The sequence below is a fragment of the Liolophura sinensis genome, chromosome 1 (genome assembly GCF_032854445.1).
Source record: "Liolophura sinensis isolate JHLJ2023 chromosome 1, CUHK_Ljap_v2, whole genome shotgun sequence".
NCBI classification, from domain to species: domain Eukaryota; kingdom Metazoa; phylum Mollusca; class Polyplacophora; order Chitonida; family Chitonidae; genus Liolophura; species Liolophura sinensis.
In genome coordinates, this window is record NC_088295.1 from 62,081,531 (window position 1) to 62,107,997 (window position 26,467).

General features: G+C 39.3%; 2 protein-coding genes across 4 annotated transcripts; one reads left to right on the forward strand and one right to left on the reverse strand.

Annotated features, from left to right (window-relative positions):
* Nucleotides 1-831: 831 nt before the first annotated feature.
* On the reverse strand, nt 832-9,060 carry LOC135475241 (baculoviral IAP repeat-containing protein 3-like). Of its 2 annotated transcripts, none has more exons than XM_064755071.1 (7): nt 8,923-9,060; nt 6,458-6,640; nt 4,726-4,901; nt 4,426-4,480; nt 4,080-4,187; nt 3,208-3,327; nt 832-1,279 (listed from the first exon to the last, which is right to left on the reverse strand). In XM_064755071.1, the coding sequence occupies exons 2-7, from the start codon at nt 6,597-6,599 to the stop codon at nt 1,074-1,076; spliced, it is 807 nt and encodes a 268-aa protein (XP_064611141.1). In that variant the 5' UTR covers nt 6,600-6,640; nt 8,923-9,060; the 3' UTR covers nt 832-1,073. The 2 variants fall into 2 exon arrangements, with proteins under 2 accessions (XP_064611141.1, XP_064611132.1); XM_064755062.1 differs by having other exon boundaries at nt 3,184-3,327.
* Nucleotides 9,061-9,479: 419 nt separating this feature from the next.
* LOC135480450 (baculoviral IAP repeat-containing protein 7-A-like) lies at nt 9,480-26,335 on the forward strand. 2 transcript variants are annotated; one of them, XM_064760296.1, is made up of 9 exons: nt 9,480-9,579; nt 15,938-16,180; nt 16,805-16,980; nt 17,277-17,334; nt 17,662-17,778; nt 18,335-18,487; nt 19,211-19,273; nt 19,600-19,656; nt 24,921-26,335. In XM_064760296.1, the coding sequence occupies exons 2-9, from the start codon at nt 15,964-15,966 to the stop codon at nt 25,022-25,024; spliced, it is 945 nt and encodes a 314-aa protein (XP_064616366.1). In that variant the 5' UTR covers nt 9,480-9,579; nt 15,938-15,963; the 3' UTR covers nt 25,025-26,335. The 2 variants fall into 2 exon arrangements, with proteins under 2 accessions (XP_064616366.1, XP_064616359.1); XM_064760289.1 differs by lacking the exon at nt 24,921-26,335 and having other exon boundaries at nt 19,600-21,217.
* Nucleotides 26,336-26,467: the final 132 nt, after the last annotated feature.

Genomic DNA, 26,467 nt, shown 5'->3' on the forward strand with positions numbered 1-26,467 from the left:
AAGTCACTTTTCTCTCATACCAGAAATCCACGTGTCTTCCGACAGAGCGTATAAAATCGATATAGGCCTATTCGACTGTTCTGTGATCTGCTGAGATTTACTGTGAATACCAAAACACATAAATCAGCCACCGACACAGCTGTGATAACTCTACTGTGATAACGAATCAGTTCGAATATACAAAGATAGGAATCAGTGACCACCTGGTGAGATACGGATTCGCCGTGAATACAAGGCCACATGCATCAGCCACCGACACAGCTGTGATAACTCTACTGTGATAACGAATCAGTTCGAATATACAAAGATAGAAATCAGTGACCATCTGGTGAGATACGGATTCGCTGTGAATACAAGGCCACATGCATCAGCCACCGACACAGCTGTGATAACTCTACTGTGATAACGAATCAGTTCGAATAAACAAAGATAGGAATCAGTGACCACTTGGTGAGATAAGGATTGGCTGTGAATACAAGATCACGTGAATCAGCCACTGACACGAGATGTGATATCTCTGATGTGACAAGCAATCACTCTGAATATAAAAACAGACAAATCAAGCACCAGTTGATGTTAGGATATTCCTACTTCCGGGTTCACTATGAATATAAAACCCGTCTACGTCCTCTTGTTCAAAAGTACCAGGCATATTCAGACAACAAAACAACACAAAGCCATGATCATATGAGTAACGGTGTATTTCGTAAACAAAATGAAAAAACTGGTCGCAAAAGAGCGATTGTAAATAAATATAGCACCTCACCTTTGAATCACAGGGACTATATTAATACCAATAGTTATTTTCTACATTCTTGCATATCTCTTACGGTATATTTTAGCGAATGTAAGGGACAATATATTCTTACCATCAGATCACAAACATTGTATATTATGTAAAAAAAAAAAATTCCAAACTGAGACATAGTTAATTTGTAGTATTTCTAGTATGAAAATGGGCAATGGGTGACCATCAAATAACAATTCACGAACGTCACAAGATGACCACATTGGAGGAAATGATCACCCTTGCATGAATGAAAACATTCATAGCTAAGTGTGCTAAACATTAATCAATTAAATATGGCTCTCACGTAAGTCATGATCTTGGTCCGGCAAAATGGGCAATGGGTGACCATCAAATAACAATCCATGCACGTCACAAGATGACCACATGGGAGGAAAACCATGGTCACTTCTTTGTTGAGGCAAATCTTACATTTTAAGCTTTCTTTCATGTCACGATTTTCTTGGGAGATTCTCTCCGCCATCTCGTCACCTGTAATATAGAAGAGTAGGCAGCAGGTGTAAGGAGAAATGACGTAAGTAGCACCCAAATGAGTGTGGCTTGTGTAACCCTGCTTCCCTGATGTTTAACGTGAGAAGAAGTTTTATCAAGGTGAATGACGTCGTCTCTACATTTTGAGGCAAAGGCCACCCAATTCTTTACCACCATCAAAATAATAAAAAATAAACTATCATGACTTCGTAGATCATTTGATTGGAAAAATACCACTACCACGAACTTTCAGTGTATTTATTTATTTATTTGATTGGTGTTTTACGCCGCACTCAAGAATATTTCACTTATACGACGGCGGTCAGCATTAGGGTGGGTGGAAACCGGGCACAGCCCGGCTGAAACCCACGGCCATCCGCAGGTTGCTGGCAAATCTTCCAACGAACTTTCAAAGCTGAGATTGGTACAGTGGACCGACTGATGACAGGCAATGGGATTGCTGCAATGGACCATCTGACGACAGCCAATGGGATTGCTACTGTGGGCCATCTGGCGACAGCCAATGGGATTGGTGCAGTGGACCATCTGACAACAGCCAATCAGATTGGTGCAGTGACCATCTGACGAGAGCCACTGGCATTGCTGCAGTGACCACAAATACAAAATCTCAACCCCACCAAATCCAAGTGGGTGTCATTTTTTGCATTTCACTTGGACCAATTTGATGTCCCCACAATGTATTTTTTTACTTATTTGATTGCTGTTTTACGCCATGCTCAAGAATATTTCACTTATACGACGGCAGGAAGGAGGCACATCACATGTACTCTAAGGATTTCTTCGTTGTCATATGACTGAAAAATGGTTAAGTACGACGTTAAACCCCAAGCACTCACTCACTCACATATACAACGGCGGGCGGCATTATGGTGATGTCCCCACATGTTGTATCCCAAATTCTATCTAAATCCTAAGATGCGAAGTATCCGCCAGAAGATGAGCAGCGCGTTCATGGACAAAGCTTCATAGAGATTTCTTATTCAGCCATGTTTCTCAAGAAACAAGATAAGAGCCATGTGGCGCTCTATCTTGGAGATTAGTTGGCCATGTTCACAGCTTAGCTTCCAGATTAAACCACTCTAACTCGTTACATCCACTAACCTGGAAATAGGTTCCTGTCGCCTGCGCAGTCCCCAAAGTGTCAAAGTTGTACATGTTGCAAACTTGTTATTCGTGATTTTGAAGTAATCCCTTATTATATAATATAATAAGGCGATGGATAACGTCACAACTAACACAAACATAACCGACGCACCCACTTGGACGGCGTCCGCTTTTTTTAATCATTTGAAACTCCGTTAAAAAGTAGGAAACAGCAGCTCTTCCCAAAATTGAGATCGTTTTCTTTTTCCACATTAGCTGCTTATAGCTCTTTCTGCACACGATTAAATAAGTTATATGTAAAGACTTCCTCTTTTAATAGCACAATCTTCTTGGCTTCGATCTAATTTGTATGTTTTTCCGGACGCCGCTGAGTTGGGCCGACTCTTACTGAAAATGGCGGTAGACAAAGTTTGGTTTGCTGTCAATGCGCCATTTTCATTTGTGTTCATTGTGACGTTATCGTGTTCATTATTCACGAATAACTCAGGGATCACGAATGTGAAGTTAGAATTACTGAAGGATTAGGACAAATATGTTTGTATAGCGTGCAATGTTTACATGTTGTGATAGGACAATTGAGAAAATAGAGTTCAGGGTTAGTAAATGTAAGAGTACAAATCTGTATTTCTGAAAGCTAAGCTGTGGGCTAATTATTATCAGGCATTGCTTAACTCCAACTAATGTTAATGAAAAAGGCAAGGTGAGACTTGTAAGCTACTAAGTCAACTTATGTAGCTATGGAAGATGAGAAATCAATAAAAAAGCACATCTAAACATACCAATGGGAAGATGAGGTTCCGTACCTCGAACCGATTTCTCTTCGAAATCTCCTTCGTCTGAAGTCGCGCCATTTTCCTCGGCATCTTTAAGCTCAAGGCAGACACTGACTAAAAGCTTCAACGTCAACAGGGACTCATCCCATCCTACAACATCATATGGTGGAAATAAAATATACCATTCTCGTTATAGCGCGCGCGCCGCTTTATACGTTCGCTTTACATCACTGCCACCACTTGAGCTTTGGAGCCTGCGGGGCACACGTAGGATTATTTAGGCTTAACCTCATCACTATGTAATCAGAATTCATCAATAAAATTGTTTCAGATGCCGGTTGGAATAATGTTGTACATACTTTAGCAGAAGAGAATGCATATGTATCAAGTATTAATAGAAATAAACGTTGAGACTATGCTTTTGTTATTTCTGAGATTGCTTACTGCCTTATCACCCTGACACCATTAACCTTGGTGTCGTTCAAGATTTCTGTAAAAAAATTGTCTAGTGGTCGCAGTGATGTAAAGCGAATGTAAAGAGAGGAGCATGCGATGTAAGGGGAATGTAAATGCACAGGGTAACTCGTGATTGCAATTGGTTTTACCTTGTCTGACACTGACGAGACAAAGATAGTCACGTGTTACAAGATCATATGAGCACAACAACAACAAAATTCTAAACTAGATCTGATCGAAGTTTATAGCATCAGTAGATCGAATTATTGCTCGTTTTAAATCAATCAGTTAGTAGGTCATCGTGTCATTATAGAAGGTATTCATTATAATTGCCTATGGATTAAGACTAAATTCATTTCTAAATAAGCAAACCTGTCACTCTCTATAGGAATACATATCAGTGAAAAGGAGGAAATGGATACGCGTTGGGGAAACAATCTACCAACCATTTTCACTAAGGAGTTTTAAGACAGCGTCATGAATCAGAGAACGAGGAAATCCGAAATCCATCACACAAAGCTTCCGCATAACCCTCTGCACCATCTGTTCATAGCCTGTATAAATATTAACATTGTCACCTTGAGTTCACACCACCATGGAGTGGATGTCAAAAACTGAAAGCATACTGATTGTCCACAATGTCTTACAGCTAGATAAACTATCATGTGTATGGAGTTACTTTAGAAAACGAAGTTTAAAAGTCAACACAACCAAAGTTTTGAGTAAGGGTGCGGGACATCTATGGGTAGACGGATAATTCTTCGAGGATTTTCTATATTCAAGTGAACTCACCGAGAACTTGTGCTGGCTCACTTGAATCAGACACATCTACTTGTGCATCAGCCATCTGACAGAACATGTACGTGAACAAAGTTAATAGAGAAATAATGCAGTGCTTTATTTTAAGAGATCGGTGTTATATACAAGTAGATACATATATAATATGTTTTTCGTAATTATTTAGATCATTTCCTTTCCCCCAAAAGGCAGTCAGGTTGACAGACAGCCATGTTGACGGTCAGCAAAGCCTATTAATTCCTACACGACAAATACTCATTTTATTAAGATATGTAAAACGTAATTATGACTTACGAAGTTTTCTCGTTCGTAGGCCCTGTTAACATTGGCCACAAAAGCCTCTCCTTTTAAGCCTATGATGTATTGGCATTCTGGAAAAAACCTGGCGTGTTGCACAATAGGATCGTCACCTGGCAACCAATTCCTTAACCCCCCACCACAGCTAAAACAGCGGGTGCAGTCATCCACACCTGTGCATAAAAGAGAAGCAAAGAGAAACAGCGTAACAATTGCCCTTCGGTTTTCAAAGACAACGTGTCGAAATAGCATCGAAAGAAGTGCACGCAGTTGTGATCTCGGATCTATTTACTTTAAATCCGTTAACATCAATGTGCATGTAAAATACTTTTCTGCTCTATACATTGTTTTAAGTGCACTCTCTCCAAAAGTCAAATTTAGTTGTCGCTCTGACTTATTCCTAACTAAACCTGATCCCAGCTCGTCCCATGACACCGCTTTGCCTTGAGAGGTCAAGCTTTCATAATTATATATAGTCCGAGTACACTGACTAATGGTTGAGGAATATTTCGATACCTCACATTCATGGGTGCTAACCTATAGTCAGAGACCAGCAATGTTAACGCTGGGGAGCACGTAGCGGACAGAATATCAACTCCACTTACATCTGGCTGGTCAAATCCACGTCACCGCATCTTCCATTCCGGTCATAGCGCCACACAACATGTTTAATCATAATCCAATAAAGTATCGTTTCAGACAATAAAGCCGGAAAACCACAGACCTTGGGCAAGTTACTGATAAACTTTCTTACATGTGACGTACAGATATGTCAGATATACTGGTGGAAGACAGGTAGTTTTGAAGACCGCGCAAACGACAACACTAATGGAGTCGACGTTTGGAATCTCAGCAAAAATCTGGCCATTTATGTTTAATTGTACTTCAAAACTAGTTACCTTCACAGGCTAACAAACTGGAGATACAGTGTAAATGGATAATGTGAACTTTATAGTTTACTTTACCTGTATACTTCAATGATGTCAAGCGAAAAGCTCGATATAGCTTCTAGTGTGAATTATTTTTACCTGCTTGGTACTTAAAGCTCCTGGAGCTTCGAGATACATTTGTGCCATCCTCAGCAAGTACCACATTTCGGACAACAAATATATATATACTTTATACACAAAAAAGAAGAAGTTTATTTCAGCTAAAAAAGCCCCAAATAGAAACAGAAAAAAACAATGAAAAGGTGGAAACACTCAAAAAATCAACCTGCTAATTTAACAGAAAATCTGTTGTCTGAGTGATTCCAGTTCTCCCTATGGTCAACAGGTTTGCCAACCTCTTAACATATGTCGAAATATAGATTTCTTACGTAAATGAAACTTTGATTTTCCTCGGAGGGTACCCTTCTGCTCTTTACAAGTATTAAATATGCAACCATAAAAATCGGTTTTTGATTGTTTCTTTTACCACTGACTCATGACATAACATATCTATCCTTCGAAGTGAAAGGATAACTATCCTTCGAAACTCGTGGCTTATTTTCTACATACCTCTCCGGCCGTACGTGGAAAGGTATTGCAGCAACCTGCGGGTGGTCGTGGGCTTCCGGTTTCCTCCCACCATAATGCTGGCCGCCGTCGTATAAGTGAACTATTCTTGAGTACGGCGTAAAACACCAATCAAATAAATGAAATAAATATTTTCTACATACGTATAGTCTGCAGTAATGCAACCTGTGTGATCATGCAACTGAAAACAACTGAAGGACAAAAAGTCTTACCAGCGTAGAACAGTCCAGCGTGTGCTAACTCTTCAGGTCTTTGTCCACTGTTACTGGGCCAGCCGACAAAGGAATTGACTCGGGCGGCTCTGTCTGCGTAGTGGGAGTAGCGAGCCTCGGAACTAGCACTGGAACTTGCCATGCTGGGCTTCAATGATAACTTCTTCCGTTTGGTATTACGATCTGCAAAAGAAATTTTGCAGGTGAATATAAGTCTGTCCTGAATATATCATATGTTTGTTATGTTGGAAATAGAGACGGATGGACGGATGGAGTTAATATTAAAATTATTAATAAGAAACGCCATACGTTTCTTTCTTGCTTGCTATCAAACCTGACCAACTGCCAAAGTGTGAACATATCAGATATATGGATCCCAACTTCCAATTATTCAGGCAGCGACGTTTCGGTTGATGACACTAAAACCGTTAGGTATAATGATCAATTAATGACAGCATTGATCATTATGCTCGATAATAGTATTAGTATCTATATCGCAACATCTCTCATTGAATAAATAAAAGTTGTGATTTACAACTGTTATGTTATCCAGTCCAGATTCTAAATGCCACTGACAGATTTCAAAAGTTAGTTTACACGGAAGGCATAGTTTAAGGCAGCTAGTAAGAATACTCCTAAACTCAGAACAATTTCCACTTAGCTTTCACTCCATTTAATACTAAAAGATACATACTTTAGTCCAACGTGTGCTGCTGATGGTTCTTTTCTCCAAATTTTATGCAGAGTTAAGTGCAAGCCTGACACACCTTCACAATGTCATCGGTTATTTTATCACACAATCCATTGAATTCTTTGTAATTCGCGTCCCTATCAAGTCCCGGTTTACTGTTATCTAGGCCATCCAATGAAATCTCTTCACAAATATAGCTTCAGTCACATGACTATAATGGCCATGATTCTAAATCGATGTTGTCTGAGACCTAAAGAGAGACAGTGTGACTGGATATAAGAGCGCCTTCGCTCTGACATTGCATTGGTCAAAACGAATTATCCACCAAAGATGTCAGAGTCAGTCCCGAAGGTATGAAGGGATGATGTCTTGTATACAATGTACAATGACAGGCATATACGAACATATTTATTTATTTATTTATTTATTCTATTGTTGGTTTACGCCGTACACAAGAATATTTTGCTTATGCGACGGCAACCAGCATTATGATGGGAGGACACCTATGGGAGATGGGAGATCTATACATGGATAGATCTCCAGAGGACTAAACGCCTACAATCCGTCAAAACCTATTAATCCTTACTATCCTTGCACATGCCGATTACCCCTATACCTGTTTCATTTCTAGAATTAGTGCCCCCACTCCTTGTTTTCTATAGCTGATGAGTCAGAAGGAAAACCAAGTTGTAACAGCGGAAAATACCCACACTCATGCACATATGTCCTGGTCCATTTACCCAGAACCACGAAGTTCTTTTAATGGTGGTGATGTGTTGTCAGACCCGTATGTAGGGATGTCATGATGTCACATGCCTCAAGTGCTTATGCGTCAAAAAAAACCCAGACAACGGCCTACATTCATTATCGCTTACGCACAATACACCGTTACACATATAGGCCTCCGCTTCTATTAAAAAGTGGATCAGCACAGGGGAAAACCAATGGAAATCCCCTATGTTGGCAGGCTATCCCAGTTGGCAAACGTTATCAGGTGGCGTGTCAATAAAACGCTTCTCCCACGGCGCATGGCCTTACTGACTCAACCTTCAAGCTGTTCACAACCTTTTATTCTGTCTTTTATTTGTCCCTGACTTGACATTACAGCAGTTATCTGACACGACTGGTGCAGGTGCTCTTAAAACAAGTGCTGCGTTGGCGATGTGAGAACATTAGTGTATTCTAGTGTTCCGTGTATATCACGGTACAGGCCCCCTATGTCGTTATTTGTTTTTATTTAATTCGCCATACACACTCAACAATGGTATAAAAGTTATCAGTTTGTAATCTCTCCACACACATCGACGTTTTTCTGCATAAAGCCCGAATGTCGGCCCTGTACAAGAATAAAAACAGCTTGAACCCATTCTAAAATACAAATGTACCTACTGCCTCCGTTGAGATTACGTATCTCGGTACCGTACGTAGGATCACGTAGAAAGGTGCGTAATCTCGAATGACGCTGAAGCCTATATAAAATATGAATGTAGGGTACCGTGCCCGCTATATTCAGCTGTTTGCATATTTACCTTGCCATAGCAGCTCTCCAGCTGTCTATTGAACCAGCAGAGACTGGGTGATAAGAAATCGACCGACTGTGGTGTGGTTTTCACTGTCTAACCTTATGTAGGGACATAGGTCCAACGCACTGAGCACATATGTATACAAACCATCGTTATTAAGGGCAATTGTCGCTAATGAAACGGAACTGCAGGAAAACATTCGATCCTAAAGTATTAATACCTAGGTCATGTATTTAGATATTAGGACCTACCTCCAACTTAAATGCTCCAACTGTTGGCCTACACAATCATCCATGCAGCTTGATTGGTACATACTTGTACGTAGTCGATCTGCATTGCCTATTACACAAGGAATTAATGCCGACAGAGCGAGTGACCCCTGTCACACTTCTGTGTTTATAGACATAGGCAAGAAACTTGAAGAAACAAATAATCGATAAAATGTGGGCCTGTGTGTAGATATACATAATGGACTTGGTTTTCCCCTCGTCAAGTTGGGTTTTTCCCTTAGACCGTAAAGGCCTGAAAGCTGCAGCGGAACTACAAACATCCGGGCATGATGAAAAACAATTTGAAGACCTCGCCATATACATTTTCCATGTTTTAAGTCGATTAAATCGACCTGCACACATGCATGTTCGTGTTAATGCATAGTTGACTGCAATTCGATCCAGCACAAACACGTGGATCGTAACTGACATATATTGTGAAGCAGGCCTTACCGCATTGCGTAAACGCGAACGTGGAAATCCCCTAATGAATATCCATATATATATAAGGCGCTAAGACAGCTATATATACCATGAATATATCGTCAGAAACATCGTTGCGCAGATATAGCCGTTCCCGGTGACAGCCACTCTTCTGGGATATTTGGACACTGGAGCAAGACGGCGCGGGCAGGTTAGGTAAGAAATCAAGATTTCTCAATGGTCCAGTCCGCAGATGAAGGCGAGGTTAACTGCATGTGTATGAAAATTGTGTTGATTCTTTTTTTTTTTTTGATTGTTGTTTTACGCCGTACTCAAGAATATTTCACTTATACGACGGCGGCCAGCATTATGGTGGGTGGAAACCGGGCAGATCCCGGGGGAAACCCACGACCATCCGCAGGTTGCTGTCGGACCTTCCCGCGTACGGCCGGAGAGGAAGCCAGCATAGGCTGGTCTTGAACTCACAGCGACCGCATTGAAAATTGTGTTGATAAAAGTTGGACTATCAAAGCTGGATGAATTAAACACGGCTATATTGTCACACCGCAACTGCTCCAACCGATTTTTTATATCCAATATTGCAGAGGAGGTGGTGTAGGATAGGGTAGAGTAGCGAGGGGAGGGGAGGGGAGGAGAGGGGAGGGGAGGGGAGGAGAGGAGATGGGGTGACGGATTGTGTGTTTGTGAGGTGGGAGAAGTATGCATACCGGCTGAACACAGATAAAACTAAGCACAGACGTTTACTCCTTGAGAAAAGGTTTAGATGGAAATCAGAAAATGAAATTAAACTTGAAAAGTCTGTTATAATGGCACTCAAGTGTGGGATTAAACATAGATCAGCTTAATTAAAATGAAACTTTACTTTCATTTTTGGTAGATTGATAAAATTTGTTTTGCACATGTACTTCTGTAGATAGTTTGGTATGGCGGTATGATATATTATATAGGGGTTGGCTACACCATCTCAGCAGATGTGATTGTGATCAAGTATCATGCGCTATCCACAAATATATGCGTGGTCTATAGAGTAACTAGCGATTCTGCGAAAATGTGCTTGACATAATTTAATCCGCAAAATGAAACTCAGACATTTTGCCGATTAGACCACTATACGTTAAGTACATGTAACGATGCGGAATTCATTTTGTCAGAAATGCACCAAGTGTTTCTGGGAAGAACGAATGGTATTACCGTATGGTAAAATTTAAAAATATTCAAATATTTAAATTCACAGCTATAGGGAAGTGCATCAACGCTTATCTATATATTCCGCGTAGATGAAATGCTATTCAGTGCCCATATAGCCAATCAATGTGTTACACGATGTCTCGTGTGGTGACGTCATCATCATGGACCAATCAGTGGCTATGTGTTTGTTGGCTGGGGTTTCCACTCATTCAGTATGCCCCCTCACCCACCCACCCCCGGTTTAAAGTGGCCGACTTTTTTATCCAGCTTTTATTTCCTTTTCGTCTAGTTCGTGACATATGTGTCTCTTGCACGAATACAATCCCCTACAATACATAAATAAATAAATAAATAAATAAATAAACGAAATAAAAATGAAAACGAATGGTTTTATTGTAACTTCAGCGGTCCACTACATACAATGATTATGCCTCTGTTGCTTGTCCGTATATTCTTAAAAGCAGTGCTACATTTACCACATGCATGTACAGTTCGAGGAGTGACAAGAACACTTATAACTGTTACATACAACACATATGCAAGTGTTGCACAGCACATTTGCAAAATGCAATAATTCCATAAACCGTTTAAGTGTTGCAAACATTTTAGTTTTAAGAGTGTATTTTCGCTTTGTGAGAACACAGTTGATGTTTTCAGCTGGTCTTCAATGCATGGCACCCTAAGCATTGATATTTATAAACGATGCTTGGTGGCTTGCGTGTATTGAAGCGAACGTTTGCTTTTGTACTTTAGAATCAGCCAGTTATACGGGCGGGGCCGTGTGATTTGAATTTGAAAACTGGGAATTCTAGCCTCAACGTTCCCATGTATACAGTACTATCAATGAAAAATAAGATAGCCATTTAGGGTAAGGTATAATGTATAAAACCAGTATTTACGATGCTTTATATTGAGTACCAGGTACGTACAATTTTGTTCCATTTTTTTGTATGGTTTAATTCTACATCTAGGACTACTTTTACTTAAGATAGCCAGTCAGTTTTTTCATAAAATATTTAGCTTTTTCACAATTTAGGAGAGTACGTATTTCCGAGAAAGTAATTTTTTCACAAGCGCTGTTTCCTTTTCATTTTGTACAGTTTACATTTTAACGTTCTTCGTTATAGGAAAATATTTTGTTCTATACGAAAATATTTCCGTTGAAAATATTTCCCGGTGGGTGTATGTTTCAAACGAAGAGAAAATTATGTATAGGAAAAATATAATTTCCTCTCTAAGATACATGTAAAATATCCTGTATAAGATAATGGCTGCGTTTGTGATAAATATTTCCTGACATTTACAGCTGAATAATAAAATGCTTTATTAACCAGTACATGCAGAAAGCAAACACGAACTCCAAATGAAATTGCGTGGCACTAATAAGCCTTGCTGAGTACGACGTTAAACCCCAAGCACTCGCTCACTAATAAGCCACGTGCTTCAGTATTAAATTGATTCTGTTCATGAGTGGTTTTAGGCAGGAAATGTTTATATCAGCTGGATATCGCGCCTATATATACTATCCAAAAAAAGAAACGCATAACCCGGTTTTTTGCGGAGGTGATGCAGTCTTTTCAATTATGCATAACTAAATAAGAATTGCTATTCTGCAAATATTTTTTTACACAGATTAAGGAAGGGTCCATATCTAGACAACAAGGCCATCAACTTGAGGTAAGACACTCACAATGAGTCTCCCACTTGAGTGGAATGTCAGTATCTGTTGTGACCACCACGGGCACGAATAACAGTTCTGACACGCCTTGTCATGGACTGGATGAGACACTGGATAGAGGCCTGGGGAATGTTCTGCCACTCCTCCTGCAAACATGCAACTTGCTCTTGAAACGTTTGGGGTTGAGGTTGACGTTGGCGTAGACGTCGATCAAGTTCATCCCACAGATGCTCAATTGGGTTAAGATCCGGGGAGCGGGACGGCCAGGGTAGCACATTTACATTGTTTTCGGCGAGGAAGTCCCTTGTGACACGTGCCGTGTGCGGTCTGGCGTTGTCCTGCTGGAACAACTCCCGCTGAACGTCAATGACAGGTAAGAGGTGTGGCTGCAGGATGGTGTCTCGGTAGCGTACGGCCGTAAGATTTCCCTGAACGTGGAGAAGATTTGTACGACCAGTATACGATATTGCTGCCCACACCATCACACTCCCTCCACCAAATCTGTCCACTTGGCGTACGCAGTTAGGGGCATAACGTTCGTGAGCACGTCTGTAAACCCGGTTTCTACCATCACGTCTCTGCAATAGGAATCTGGACTCATCACTGAACCAAATGCGTCGCCAGTTGCGTAGATTCCATGCAGTCACGTTGTTACACCATCGGGGGCGATTGGCGCGATGGTGAGGACGCAGCACGATCCCAATATAGGGCCTCCTGGCTCTCAGTCCATGTTCCCTCAGCCTGTTCCGCACTGTCTGACCTGATATCCTCCTCAGTCCCGGTATGCTGGCTGCTGTGCTTTCAGCTGTAGCACAACGGTCACGCAAATGGAGGACCCTTATGTAGCGATCTTGGGCTGCTGTAGTGACACGTGGTCGACCTGAACGCCGACGGTCATTTGTTGTCCCAGTATTGTTGTAGCGGGCGGCAAGCCGTGAAATCGTGCTCTGGCTGACGTGTAGACGCCTAGAAATGGACCATTGGGACTCTCCAGCTTGAAGTCTTCCAAGGGCAATATTTCTTGTGACAGTGTCAAGACGTGGCATGTTGAATCAGCTTGAAAACACCACTTGAAATACGCCGATTTCCGGCCCGAAGTTGCGGTTTTATAGACACACACTGCATGCTTTCCATGCGTAAGTTTGGTGTGTAAGACTGCACGTGATGCAGTGTGGTGCTGTATTTTTTACTTCTTCCAAAAACGGCTTCCAAACTCAGCATTTTCAACCAAGAAATGTTTTGAGGAATAAAATGTGTGCTAACTGTGATTATTAACAATATTAAAACACATTTTGCTCATGAAATGAAGACAAAATGTATTTATTTCATTTTAAAATAAAACAAAACACCTATGCGTTTCTTTTTTTGGATAGTATATCCACAAGGGCTGTTGGTCTCACTGGCCTTTTGATATATACACATATGCACATGTATACCATCGAGACCAGGTTAATCGAGACCAATGGTGCACATGTTAATTGATGTAGATGTACACGTGGCATGTACAGAAACATACACATGACCATATATATATAAACATACATTTATTGCACTCCTTTCAGATTTTTATGGGGTGACAATTCAACGGATGATCTCAGCAGAGGTGTAGGTATTAGAGGTTTGTTTATAAAAGGTGTGTTGACCGGTTTAAAACTTTAACTGCATCATGTGTGGGGCTGATTTTTGCTGTATCGTGCTTAACTGACTTTCGCGTCAAAACTTTCACGTTAGCTTTCATAATTACTACCTGTCACAGTACATGTGCGTGGTTTTATTTGGTGTTTTCCTCTTAATTTTATACGCTTCTGTGTTGCGTGGCATAGAGTTGTAAACGAAACGTTATTCACGATGAATATGTTTATTTTCCTCTGGATGCGGTAGAAAAGGCCAGTATGGCAGTAGAGGTAATGTCCAGTTAGGTCGTTACATATCCCTGTTGATTGGATCATTAAATCCTGTGATCAAAGGAAAGCGAGTATATATGTTCAGCACTTGTTGCGTTTTTATATGTTGGAATTGCATTGTATTGTACCAGAATGAGTTTAATACAGCGTTTAATAGTGGTCATTGTCAAATAAATTTGGTTCCAGTTATTTGAAGGCTGGAAGGATGTGCCTACGCTTGTGTAGGCCTAACCCGGCTAACTGGAACTTTCAGACCATTCTGCGGTGTCGTAAACCAAACAAGAAAAGGACAGCTTTTAGTTGCTGTAGCTTCGGTTTTGTTTTGTCCAGAAGAAAACACAGATCCAATCAGTCCGTCCTTATTCTCGGTGGTGTTAAAAGATGAACCGAGTGGATGTTGGCTAGTTGAAAAGAGATAGGACTAATATAACTGTTATATTACTCCCAGCTTATATAAATCGAAACATGTCATGAGTAATTTGGACAGCTGTCTACGAATTCAAGCACTGATTCATTTGAAATTCATCCACTAAACAGAGCTACTGCATGCACGGGGTAGGCAAACATTCTCATTTGGGAAACATTACGATATTCTCTTCCATGCATGTGCATTATTGTTACTGGAAAACTGAGTAAAAACTGACTGACAAGCATCATATCTGCAAGATGTCACCATTCTACTAAAATACAGCTGCTTGGTGAAATTAAGCTTTATCAACACTCTTTGCAAATGATTACCCAGCGTTTATTCAACAGTGTTTTAATCTTGATATGTTATTTAGTTTTTATCGAACTTCATGCACATGTGTCTTAACATGTCATAATGAACAGGTCGTTACAAAACGAAGTCACTGACGAGGAGTTCGTACATATACTGTGTCTTCTTGTAGCAGGACGAGTCCATAACGCCAAAGTGCTGTCGCCACTGAAGTATCATGTCGAAGAAACCAGACATGATACCGCGCCCAGCAACATTATACTGACACCGGGCCTACCAGTGTCATGATTCCCCCCTCTCATTGCTGAGAGCCAAGCTAGGCAGCAACACGTACTATTTTTAAAGTCTTTAGTATGACTCGACCCGGGGGGAATAACTCGTCGAAAAAATCGAATATGAATGTGAATATCAGCCTGATCCTTGTGTACACCATACATCTATCTCTTGAAATCTTTTTACTATTTATGACAGGTCCTTCAAACTCATGACACACATCCACTTGGCCATAGGGAACAGTCCTGTTCTTTTTCAATGTCCTTTTTTTCATATTTTCAAGGTCATCATAGCCGGTATGATTATTTCCTTGTAATATATATACACCCAGGGCTTGTAAATGCCTTGACTATTAAAGGGTTATGAGAAAGGTTCATGAATTGCCCTAATGCCTAACTATGTCAGAAACTGTCTATCACAGTATTGTTGATGAAAGCTGCGTTCCCACCTCGTTGCTGTCTTGTCCAGCATCAGCTTTCCGTGCGTCTGCTGGGAAAATATTTTAAACTAACACCCTCCTGACCCTTCAGAGATTTGTTAATATTACCAATGACGGCACGCGACAGTTAACACGTGGCGTGTAAACAGCCAAATTAAAGCAGCTCCAGAAAACGCACACCTTATACAAACCAAATGTCAAACAAAAATGGGGCCTGCACATCGGTGTTTTTCCCTCAATGCACCGGCGTAAATAACCAGTGACGTAATTATGGGTTAGTGATATTTGTGTGCTGTGTTTACTTCTTGCATTTATGATAGACACATTTTCACATTTTATTTTTCAAATCGTAGTCAACATCGTGAAAGGCGTTGCAGAAATGACAACCCATATAGTCAAACGGAGTCTGACACAGCGTGGAGGTGGTCGTCCCGCTCCAGGGTCCCAGGATCCCAGCAGGGCGGCTGTCCGGGTGAAATACCCTGACTATGCCGACTTTCAGAGCAGGATGGCCACATTCAGATTAGGGTCGAGGTGGCCCACGGACAAGTCGCAGACACCAGTGGATGTAGCCATGGCTGGGCTGTTTTTTGCAGGTAGGATACTTGTATCAGAAGCTGTATCAAGGTTTTGACCTGACAATTCATCCCAGGTGCATGGGTATTTATTTATTTATTTGATTGGTGGGAGGAGACCATGCAGAACCAGAGGAAAACCCACAACCATTCGCAGGTTGCTGCAAGACCTTCCCACGTACGACCGGGTGTGACGGACCTAAGTGGCCTGTCTGGTTTCTTCCTACCATAACGCTTGCCGCCGTCGTATACGTTAAATATTATTGAGTACGGGGCAAAACTTCACTCAAATGAATAAAGTATTCATTAAGAGATTCGAAAATGATTTCCCGTTGTATTTGACTTTAGTGTTTTCAAAGTAGATAACAAGATATTCCTATCGAGTCTCTTTGTACTCGGTCTTTCAGTCGCTAGAACACAGGAAATTCGCCAGTTGATTGCCAAAGATTGGTGGTTTAACTCGGGCGCATCGATCTCCGCCACAAATAAACCTAACCGTCATCGTATAAATGAAAAATGCTCCAAGTACGGTGTTAAACAACAATGAAGTAAATAAATAAATCGTCCCACTCTTCTGTGTGTGTTAAAACCCGCTAGAACCGCGATCGTTTCTAAGTTCTTTTGTTGTTTGTCTTTGATGCACAGGTGTGGATGACTGCACCCGCTGTTTTAGCTGTGGTGGGGGGTTAAGGAATTGGTTGCCAGGTGACGATCCTATTGTGGAACACGCCAGGTTTTTCCCAGAATGCCAATACATCATAGGCTTGAAAGGAGAAGCGTTTGTTGCCAATGTTAACAGAGACTACCCACGAGAAAACTTTGTAAGTCATAATTATTTGGTATTGTCTAAATAGAATACAAATATTTGTAGCGTATGAAGTAGAGATCTGGTGGCCCTCCAATGGACTGTCAATAAACACAACTGTCTTCGAGGAAATGAAATATCACTGATTGAAAAGTACCAGTGATAGGTACTTGTACATTGTGTGAAGCAGCGAAATACCTGGCCATAAATTACTGATTTCTGATTTAACTTTATTTGCATATATATCCGTGCATCCAGGCAATTAAAGAAATACCCTCTATTAAATGGTTTTCATATATTGTTTTCTTTCAGACCGGTGACACAGAAGTAGATGGTCCTAGTGTAAGTGAACCAGCAGCTCCAGTAGTTGGTGAGTTCTTTTGAATATCGCAAAATCTCGATGAACTATACCCACTATACCGGCGTCTAAGCACATCTGTATATCTCACATTGAAAACGTGGCCTGAAATGTTGATTATTTTAATTATTTTCTTAAGAATGAACACTACGAAATAACTAGTCCATTTGCCGTAAAATTCCCTTGAAAACATTGTGAACAATAACAGTAATAGTTTAGATATATATATATGTATTGTTTAAGCCGTGCTTAACAATTTTTGAGTTACATTGCAACGAGAAGACATTAGGTTTTTGGTTTATGATTTACATGTATGTGATGATGTTGATATTCACACAGACTATGAACAGATGGTGCGGAGCGTTATGCTGAAGCCTTGTGGCATGGCACTCGACGTTCTCGGATATTCTCGTCGTCTGATTCGTGACGCTGCCATGAAAGTACTCAGTGAAAATGGTAAGTAGATGTTTCCTGGATATCACCCATCCACATCGTATCACCATTTGAGTTCACACGGTACCAGTATTTATAGGTGGGGACCCAAAGTTCTTTCCTGACAATGTTTTTCATTTCTTGACAAGGTCATTCATTTTCTGACAAGGTCATTCATTTCCTCCCCTTTTTCATTGGTATGCTATATGACTGAAATTAAAGTTTGGCGGTTTTTGTGTACATATTTACTTATTCTTCATTCATGGGCGATTTTACTGATTTGGAAACCGATAGGGCAATTTAGTGACCGATTGATTTAATAAATGCATTAATAGATTGATAGTTATGATTGATCGCTGGTGTCAAAATTCGGACAACTCCATGGTGTGAGGAGTACGACGTTAAACCCCAAGCACTCACTCACTCACTCACTATGGTGTGAGATCTGTTGTTGTCCTGTATTTAAGCTGTCTTGAAGTTCAACTTCACTCAGTCATTCGTGATTTATCTTTGTTAGTCAGAATAATATCTAATGAGCTTAGGGGTTACCTTATATTTTATACATTTAATTATGTTGCAGGATGGAATGAATCCCTAGTGACGTCGCAACTTTTAGCCAACGCCTGCTTTGATCTTCAAGACGCACAGAAAAATGACACCAGTTCAGATAGAAGTCCTCCCCCTTCAAACGCCGAGCATGCCACTTCAAGTGCAGACAGTGTTCCTCCGCCAGGTATGTTAAAATAACTCTTTCAGCGTCCCTTTTCTGCAGACCTACTTTACGTCAGCACCGGATTGTAGCCGAACTTGCGAGAAAATGTTCGGGATTTGTATTGCGATGTTATCAACATCAGTGTACGTTTTATAATTTAAGAAGAGAACTAGTATTAAAACTGTTCCAGATTTTCTTCAGTAATTGTACTGTCCATCTTCATGTTGCTGTTTGGTAAATTCATTATGCTTTATAGTTCTTGAAAAATGAAGACCTTTCTCGATAACAAATATATTAAGGTCCTTTATGTTTTAACATCCACTCAGTGCGCTTATGCGTTTCTACGCACAATTTGTAGGCGCCTTGTAGTTTAGTTACCTACTTTCGTTTTATGGCTTAATTAAAACAGGCTTTTTTTCATTGGAGCGGGAGGGTTTTTACGCCGACAAATGATCGGCAAAATAACAATCCTTATGTTAAATGCAGATATGTCCTGATTTTTCTTTGGGCAGTTATCTTGAATACATGAGTTACCTGCCCATCTATAGCACAGAAAACGTTTTTGTTTTACTCTTGGCTTGACAAGATGGTGTTAACCCGAAAACAGGCTTTACACTAGACTAGAGGAAACCGTACTGCACCGTAAGAAAGATGCTTTTCGATGATGTTTTTGGGTGCGGTTGTTGGTTTTAATGACTAGTGGAAATTGGACTTAGCATGATGATGCCATGTCTTTTTTATCAGAAGGAGCACATGCTGGAGTGAATGCTGTTGATGGACCACCCTCCCCAACCGATACTCCATCAGGTAAAGATGAACTTAAATTCTCTTCTGAGAAAACTGTAGTTCAATGTGCTACATTTAAAACAAGTGCTTGGTTGAAACAAAAGTTTGTTCAACGTTTCCCAAAAACCTCTATTAATCTGGATAAACCCGAGCGAAGCATTTATAATACATCAACTGGAAGACCTAATCATTTATGTCAAAAACAAAACAAACAATTTTTATCCGTTAATATTGCTTTGATTCTTTTTTTTTAAGATTTTTTTCAACATTAGCTTAAGTTTGTCAACATACACATAAGATTCATTGTTATTATGTTAATATAATGTTTGTCTACTCTTTTCTTGTAGAGGCTGAAGCGATTAAAATGTGGCAAGAAAATCGTCGGATGAAAGAAACGTTAAAATGTAAGATTTGCCTAGACAAAGAGGTGACAGTGGTTTACCTCCCTTGCGGCCACTTAGTAACGTGTACAGATTGTTATTCCACTCAACTCCGCTGTCCATTGTGTCGTACTAAGATTGTGGCTAGTGTGAGAGTCTACATGTAAGATCTGACCAGCACCAAACCATAGAAAGTCCTCTTGATCAAATCATGTTATACCATAGGGATATAATTGCGGTAAATGCCCCAACCTAGAAGCTAAATATGTATAATATAAACATTATAAACAGCGAGTTATATTGATACGAAACTATTAAATTCAGAAATATCTGTAATAGAAATAGCAATCACTTTTTAAATTCCTTTCTGTTCATGTACTTATTGAGTACACCAATATTGCATGCTTTAAGCTGACAACATAAGTTAATTATTCAAACAAGAACAAGTGACTGCACATCTTTTAAATCCATCATTAAATACGAAACTCCCGCAGATGATTTGGGGTTTCCCCGGGGTTCTACGTGGCTTTCTCTCACCATTATGCTGACTGCCGTTGTATAAGTGAAATATTCCTGAGAACAGCGTGAAACAAAGAAATAAATAACTAAATCAAGAAGGACCTGTCCTGACGTGTGAAGTGTGTGTGTGTGTGATTTTACGTGCCAGTGTGACATTTATATTCATTGTGAAACAGTATCACGTGTATGCGGAGTTATTTTTTTATAATAATGTATATCTTTTTTCAAATATAACACGGCACATTCACCAGCGTTGGGATAAGGCTAATGTGAAGTATACCCGCTAGTCTTCATCTGTATTAACATTGATATTATCATCAGTATCATTAATCCTAAAATTATCAAGTACATCGTTGAATATATTTTTTTCTAACTCCAATGAGAGATATGAAGTGACTCAAATATTAATTCAAACTTGTGATTTGCTATGGAAAAAATTGAATGGCTTTATATTAAAAAGGCAAGTGACTCTTCACATTTATGAACTATTCTTTAAATAATTTCTGAACACTATTAACAAAGTCTTAATTTCGTTCTCGCTAATTTTTGCTTTGCACAAACAGAATTGTACAGAGCAATTTTTAGTTCCGATTTTTTATGTTTAGAAATATCTTGTAAAGATAGGCTTATGTTAAAGTCAAATCTGAGCGATTCATAATTGCCCGTGTTTCATTTTAGTTAATGTCTGTCTGGTTCAGCATCATCATCATAACCAGCATCATCATAACCAGCATCGTCATCATAACAATCATCATCATCATAACCAGCATCATCATCATAACCAGCATCATCATCATAACCAGCATCGTCGTCATAACCAGCATCATCATCATAACCAGCATCATCATCATAACCAGCATCATAACCAGCATCATCATCATCATCATCATCATCATGACAACCACATTTACATACATTAGTATTTCGATCACGTTTCGACGGGAATTCAAAAGGAATTTTCGGATAGTTCAATCTATGCTGCACTTACAGCACCAGTATGATTCTACAACACTCAGTTTGTGAAACAATAAAGATCTATATATACGAAAAATGTGTTCTGTGTTTATTATAACTGATAGGTTAGGTTGAAAATAAAAATAAAGATGCAAAACATATGTATATACAATATAAGGCATGGTACACATATATAAGTGTGTATATAGAGTATAGGTATGTATGTGATGATGATGTCGTTTTGTTGTTTTCTATTATGTGAATACAAGCTGATCATGTGTTTTATCTTATGAAAAGTGTGATACTACTCAATTGTTTGCAGCAATATATCTGACACCGGTGTCCTCTTGAAAAGCGAACGCCCTGTTGTGTGTCTGTCATTAGTAGCTAAGTTTTACATATCCCCTCGGCATCACCGATGCTGCAGGGGATATAACATCGCTCGTTTCTCTCCCGTCCGTCAGTGCGTCCATTTGTCTGGAAAAACTAAATTCCAGTTTTACAACAAATCTACTGACCCCATGCATTTTTTTAACTGTACACACAGCATCACAGAAGGACAAGATGATAAACTCACCTTAACGAGTGATTCTCGTGTTGAGGAAATTTTATTCCGATTTATGCTTGAGGAATTGTGGAAGTATTTTTGTGAAAACATTACAAATGTCTTATAGGATTAGGAGAGGAATGTTGCAACTCCAGCAGATTTAATTATAATACATGTTAATAACCTTAACCATCTAAATGAATTTAATCACGTTATGTTTGATTTATTTGAAAATATACTGCCCAATTATTGTCAAAATTCGTCCTTATCTGAGCCAAAGTGTTAAAAGAAGGATATAATATTTTCTTGAGATCATATGCATATTGATTATCTCAGCATTTTAAATAAAACTACGTGGTTGGCATACTAGCGCAGCTAAGCGATTCAGGAGTTTCTGGCCAATGTGTCCGCTACAAATGAGTTGCATTCACCACCTATTAACGGTTTAAAGAGAAAGTCGACAATCACCGGTACGGGAGACTTATTGGTGCCATGCCATTTCAGTTTGAATTATGTCTCTGTTCTCTGCATACGTGCGTGCTTTTTAGTGCGGTGGCTTATCAAACAATTTATTAGTTGTTTTACACAGAAAAGAATGATTTTTTTACAAGAAAATGGATCTTTTATAACAAAGAAAATGATTTTTGACAAGAAAAATATTTTTGTTAAAACTCTATTACTTTTTTCACACCGGAAATCGCATTTTACAGATAAAAATATTTTTTCATAGGAAAAGTACTTTCGAGGTGATTGACACTTTTAGTGAAATGTTTTCGCTATGAAAAGTCAATTTTTTATATGAAAAATTTTTTTTGTGAAGAGTGATTTTCTGTGTAAAAATATTGATTAACTTTGCCCACTTTGCTAACTTTACTTCTAACAAGTATATGTAGAACTGATGTATGGCACAAATACGCCACCGTACATGTTTGTGTGAACGTGGTGATAGTGAAGAGGCTGAGTGACGGGGATGGATATAAGCCTGTAAATGTGTTTGTTGCGAGCCAAAGTGCGTGAAAGGTGTTTTTTTCCAAGACAAACTATAATTTTCAAAATATTTTGTTCGGGTAAGTTTTGCCTATTATGTCGTGGCATGATTCCTGACGTGTTGATATTGAGACTTGATAAATTATTGTGAATATTTTTTTTTAAATTGAAGAATTGGCTGCTTTTGAGAACTGTCAATGTTCACCGGATTCTTCTTTTTATAATTAGCTTTTCATAATAATTTCTATTCTTTTGGTAAAACACAATATTTAAGGCCAAAATTAGAAAATGCAGGTTAAACACAAAAACTCATGAAACTCTCACGAATAATGTGTGCCTGGGGTACTACTGCTTCCATCACAGTCATCTATTTTACTGTCTTCTTAAACGTTTCCTTCACGAATATGACACAACCGTCAACTAATTGAACGAAAATCACAAACGGAATTCACAAATTCCATGTAAGGATATGCGATATGTCTTTTACCAATCAACGCAGTTGGCTAAAGTATATGTCTTTAACTTAATGAGATGTTATATTTCAGAGTTACATTGTTTCTCTAACAAAAGGGGAACCTACTGCTGTCTGGGGATTAAACATTTTAAGATGACTGCTTTTGCAGCATAGCGTGCGTTGGAAGATAAGTGCTATGATGTAGTCAAATTTAAATTCGTAAGATGACGAATAACGCCTCCCGAAAAATGGCAAAAATGTTTGTCACACATGTCAACTTGTATTGAAGGAATACTTGTGTTTGCACTGTTGGAAGTCAGCTGCGAAGGTTAACGTTCATTTGACGCAATATAATCACTATGTTTTTACACAAAATATAATCTAGAAAAATTTTGAAAGCAAATTGTTTTGATTATGGTATATCAACTCAGCTGTTACATGCTGAAACCAAACCATTTTCCCTTTCCAGATCTTGGAAACAATTTGTCCTGGGAAATAGGAATCAGGGGCCGATTCAACGAAGTCCTTTCTAACTTAAGTCAAAATTTAAAAACTTCGTACGATGCTTAGTTTTTGGTACTGGAAGTTGGAATTTGGAGACAATTGTCTTAAGATAACATTGATGAGGGATAAAAAAATTTAATTTTTAAAACCCCAAAATAAATTTTGAGATCATATTCCGAATTTTTACTTATGTCAGAAATGACTTTGTGGAATTGGCCCCAGAGGATTAATTTAAAATAAGTAACAAATAATAATGTATGCCTTTACATTCTATAATGTAATGTGGTTCGGATTTCTTCGGCATCACTATCCGAGCAGATGCTGAGCCATTGACCAATGAGGTGGCTTGTTGCGATTTCTCTTCAGCTGGTTCGGTTGCACCTTGAGGTTCAGGCCTGATATGACAGACAGGTACTTGGCGAAGGGCTGTCGTTTCTACCGGAGCCCGGTTTCCTCTACCCAAAAACCTGACTCCATGCAACTTAAAAACCCCAATCAAACAAATCAATCCAATTTTACCATAATAAAAATGAAGATATGTCAGCAAAGAAAAAGATTCGGAAAAGGTTTCTTTGATGTTCTTTCTTTGATGTTTATTCCGATTTAGATCTGTTATCCATGACATTGTACGTGCATGTAAAAAGTATTATTTTTTATACAAAGTCTGACCCACAGAGCACGAGGTTCAGTGAGGTCTGAACTTGTGGTATATGAATTATTTCTGAACGTCACGTCAATTTTCTCTTTGGACAGTTCTTAGTATTTAAGTTACAACTTTTAAATGAGCACAGTAAAACTGTTAGGAAGTTACATGTACATGTAATTCTCACTAAGTGTGACTGAAGCCAGAGCATCAAACAGTTCTTCGTCACCGGATTTTTGATTGTCAGTCAGAAATCAACATTATTATGCTAGGAGATTTTAAAGAGCCTTAGACTAGATCATTCTATGGATTACTCATGGATTTGATTCCGTATATAAATGTCCTATTCCTTATGCAACGCATGCGCCATTTTCTACGTCCGCTTTACATGTACGTCACTGCATGCCACCACTAGCAGATTTTGTACAGAAATCTTGACTGGGGTTACGGTGATGAGGCAGGACGTGAGAAAACGCAAAAACTCCTTTGTTTCTAATAATACTTTATACACATGCATTCTCTTTATGTAAAGTTAACTCCTGAAATATCCTAATTAAATAGTCCCGCGCAATGATAACAGAGGTGAGTTTAAGTCTTACTAGTCCTTTGATGCAAATCGATCATGGAGAGCATCTCATGAGCTGTAAGGAGTGTGTATAAATGCTATAATTCTATTTCAGATCATGCATCCGTTGGATCCTCGTCTTGTGTTTCTGCGGTGCTCAGTGGATCACCAAGACTGCCAGACTCTGACACATCTGAGTCCAGTAAATGGCTCACTTGACTTGCAGTCAAAGCTGGTTTTTCACAGAACAGAGACTTGTACCTGCAACGAAAGAAAAGGCCACCTTACAGAAAGAGAATACATAATAATATTAGATACGCGGTAACTCAGTGACAGGATATGGACATATATGGTGTCAACAACCCTCATATTGGGCGAGGCGTCAGCTGATGTACAGGCGATGTCAGCTTCAGCGTCGTCATTATTATCAATTATTTTCACAGCCGAACACAGTTGACATCGACTTCAGGATGTACGTCCCTCACCTGACCGTTACTTTTCCAATGAAACCCGAATATTTTGTCTGATGATGGATAATCCCTTAATCATGTCCATATATAACCAACGATGTAGGGGTCTAGCACTTTGCCAACAAGATAATTAAATGTTTCTTTTTGTGAATCCTGTACAAGCTTCATGGTGCTGAATGCCTCATATTTTAATCAAATACCAGATTTATTCAAATCTGAACGGCTAACTTTTCATAAAAACTTTCCAAACTGAAATCAGTGACATTTTAACTAGGAATTTCACATTATGTATGTAGTGACGCGTAACATCACTGAACCAACCATGAAGCATTTTGCCATTTTATCAAAACTCTTTCTTTTTCCTTTATGACGATGTTTGCAAATGCATATACATAGTAACAGGGTTACTTACTGTAACTCTCAGATATATAGAGTAATGTGTGCAAAATATTTTATACATAGTTCCATTTACCCAGTTGAAGTGTACATGATTTCTAACTTATATTTGAAATTGGGGACTACATTAAATGACAGCAAATAATTCATGCCATAAATATTATGCTGAGGTGCATGATTACTGGTTATATGCATTGTTGTTCACCCGACAGATTAAGCCCCTAACAATCCAACATCGTTCAACTTTTGTTGACTCAACAGAAAGTAGGTCAACATTGTCCAACACTGTTGTCATGTCTCGAACAGTGACGAGCAGCCAGAAGAATCGTGGCGAGGGTTTATCGGCTGCGCTTATTTCCATGGCCATACTCTTATATAAACAAAAATGTCTCATTATGAGATCAGTTTCTCTATTTCGCCTTTGGCGCCGCCATATTGCCAAGGTCACGTGCCTTGAGACGGTCACTTTATTTCTACATGCCACCTGATTGGCTACATTTTTTCAACTCCATTCAACAACGCTCAACTTGACTCAACTTGTTGACAAAAAATACACATGCACATTTCCGATTCTTCAGTTGGATGGTGTTGAGTGTTGTTGAACGGAGTTGAAGAACCCGTTCAGACTACTCAGCACGGCTCAACTTGTTGACACAACTTCTTGTTGAGTCTTGTTGAGTCAACAAAGGTTGAGTGATGTTGGCGTGTAGAAATAACGTGACCGTCTAAATACACGTGACCTGGGCAAAATGGCGGCGCTCCAAAGGCGAAAGAGAGAAACTGATCTCACAAAGAA